At 40.7% G+C, this 3,004-nt stretch overlaps 1 protein-coding gene across 1 annotated transcript in view; it reads right to left on the bottom strand.

The window, feature by feature from the left end:
• LOC101853642 (myosin-IIIa) overlaps positions 1-3,004 on the bottom strand; it is a gene marked incomplete at its 3' end in the record, with an annotated part of 18,611 nt that overhangs the window by 11,041 nt on the left and 4,566 nt on the right. Inside the window, 3 exon segments of the mRNA XM_013087541.1 lie at positions 63-215; positions 1,392-1,603; positions 2,059-2,130. Coding sequence (XP_012942995.1) covers positions 63-215; positions 1,392-1,603; positions 2,059-2,130 — 437 coding nt within the window.

The following is a 3,004-nucleotide window of genomic DNA, read 5'->3' as shown; positions in this document are numbered from 1 at the left end:
GAGAGAGAGAGAGAGAGAGAGAGAGAGAAAAGGAAGGGGGGAAGAGAGGACAGCCAACTGACCGCCATAAAGAGGTTGAGCACTGCCTGGTCCGCAGAAGGTAACACGACATCTGGGTAGGGCACTCCCTCGCTCATACAGTCTCTCATCTCCGCCTCAAACACGCGCTGGTTGTAGAAGGACTGCAGTCTCTCATTGGCCACGTTGATGCACATCTGTACAAGTGGTTAGAAAAGTAGATTTTAAGTCACATTTTTTTCTCTAAAAAATAGAGTTCTATGTTCGACATATTTTGAATGAAAATAATGATTGGGTGGCTTTAAATCAAATTTATGACGTTTACAAATTACCCAAACCTGGTAGTATATTTTTTATCATGCTTAAGTCCAGTATACGTTTGCCACAGAAAATGGCTGCCAGTTCCTAAAACTGTCCGTAGATATATCCCCTCCCTACATACAAAAGAAAAAGAAATAAAGAGACAGGCGTTCACGAAGTCAGAAATGCAGGAAAATACCACCCAAGTTCCTACCTGCTCAAATTCGTTCTTGCACCCAATTCTCAGATTTGAAGACGTCTAGCAGAGCCATGGACAGACTGGCCGATAAAAGCTAAGCTTTTGAAAAACTAAGAATAATCGAAACAAAGGCTTATTTAAAATCCACTGCAGGGAGGACTCTTGCTGATTTGTTTGCAATATGAAGACCTAAAAGATCGTCCATCTACTTCATGATAAGAGAAATTGAGCCTCCTGTTCTTGAACTTCGTTTGCTGTTTCTCCAATACGCTCACCTATAAAACTAGCCAACACTTAAACTAAAATCTTGTAGTCTACGTTTTCAGAGACATTGGTTGCCAATTACTTAGGTTGTCCCCAGATAGATCAATCCTCCACATAGAAAAAAGAAACAGAAACAAAGAAACAAGCCTGCACAACCTCAAAAGTGCGGGAAATTACTCGTATCACCAAGTTCTTACCTGCTCAAACCCGTTCTGCGCCAGATTCTCAAACCCGAAGACGTCTAGCACAGACATGGACAGACTGGCCGAAAATGTTATGAAATATCGAATCAAAGACCTGTTTAAAACCCACTGCAGAGAGGACTCTAGTTGATTTGTTTGTTCTATGGATGTTTGTTCTTTGTGGATAAGAGAAATTAAGCTTTCCTTTTTTAAATTCCACTTGCTCTTTCTCCATACGCTGACCTATAAAACTGCCCAACACTTTAACTAAAATCTTGTAGTCTACGTTTGCAGAGAGACTGGTTGCCAAAGACTAAGATAGTCCGCAGCTAGATCTTCCCCTACAAATAAAACAGTAACAGAATTAAAGAAACAAGCCTGCACAACCTCAAAAGTGCAGGAAAGTACTCGCATCACCAAGTTCTTACCTGCTCAAACCCGTTCTGCGCCAGATTCTCAAACCCGAAAACGTCCAGCACAGACACGGACAGACTGGCGCTCTCACTGTCCGGCGGGGCCTGGACCATCTGGTTGAGGCCGTTGACCAGCCAGGAGAAGAGACGGCTGTAGAGAGCCCGGGACAGGGCGTCCACTGCCTCACGTGACTGGTCCGGGGTCAGAGGTCGGTGGGTCTGCTCTCCTGAGGGTTGATTGACGGAGGTATTAATGTGTGTGGTTTCGTGGTGAGACCAGTTGCTAGTCAAAATGATACAATTAAAGAAACCGGTGCTGCGAAACTTTTTAGGCAAATTAAAAAAGGCATAATTATTTTATTTTCTTCTTTCCTTTTCTTTCTTTTCTTTTTCTTTTTTTTCTTTTCTTTTCTTCTCTCATTTTCTTTCCTTTTCTTCTCTTCATTTCTTTTCTTCTCTTTGATTCTCTTTGATTCTCTTTGATTCTCTTTTCTTCTCTTTTCTTCTTTTCTATTCTTTGCTTTTCTTCTTTTCTTTTCTTTTCTTTCCTAAGAATATTTTTTTAGCTCAACATGTTTCATATGGGCGGGTAAAGCATCTACAATAAATAACATAGGCAACAAGCACAGACAAAACAAAACGAGGACTACAAAGACGACATTTTCCTAATCAAAACCTTTACCTCTGGCGATCATCACATCTTCCAGCAAGGCTGAGTGGAAATCTTCCTCTGAGATACGCAGCAGTGAGCACACTGAAACAGGCATACACGAAAAAAGCAAGAAGATATTTTTAAAAATTACTATCATATTATATTTACCTCTTCATAGACAGGTAGGTAAGTAGGTAACTATGTAAGTAGGAAGGCAGGTAGGTAGGTAGTAGGTAGGAAGGCAGGTAGGTAGGTAGGTAGGTAGGTAGGTAGGTAGGTAGGTAGGTAGGTAGGTAGGTAGGTAGGTAGGTAGGTAGGCAGGGAAGTAGGTAGGTTGGTAGGTAAAAGCAAAAGTATGCACAGTGTTTTGCTATTACAAGAGACATCCGTGAAAACAACATCCATTATAAATGGCATTCATATCATAGAAGTTTAAAAAAGATGTGTACTGTTAAACAAGTTTTCCATAACGAAATAGTTACGGTTATAAACGATATTAGTAGTAATTTCACTTATATAGCGCATATCCACGCTCAACATTACGCTCTATGCGATTTACAACCGATATCACCCCAGCAGATCTTAGAGACATTCCCAGTTTTTCAGGAAGCACACAGATTACACGGGCTCGAGCATTTAAAAAAGACCAGATCTTTTGCTGCTCCTACCTGGGTACCCATTCCCACATGGTTGAAGTGAGGAAAATTCGTGTAACGCGCCTTTCCCATGGACCCGACGTCGGGCCCCGTTGGGCTTCGAACCAAAAACTTTTCGGTTGCAAGCTCAACAGCCTAACCGCTGGACCAAGGTTGTGCATATTAATTTCTCATTGGTTAAACACTGTATCATTTTATCAGCTCATTGAATTAGGAAGGGTAAAATTAAATGTTTCATTTTAAAGTCATAGCTTGAACAATAAAATTGAATAGAGTTAAGTTCATCTTCAATTTTCACATCAGAAATATTTTCATAAGAG

Source organism: Aplysia californica, unplaced genomic scaffold (assembly GCF_000002075.1).
Source record: "Aplysia californica isolate F4 #8 unplaced genomic scaffold, AplCal3.0 scaffold00600, whole genome shotgun sequence".
NCBI classification, from domain to species: Eukaryota; Metazoa; Mollusca; class Gastropoda; order Aplysiida; family Aplysiidae; genus Aplysia; species Aplysia californica.
Note: the sequence above shows the minus strand (reverse complement) of the source record. Positions and strands in the feature narration are given on the sequence as shown.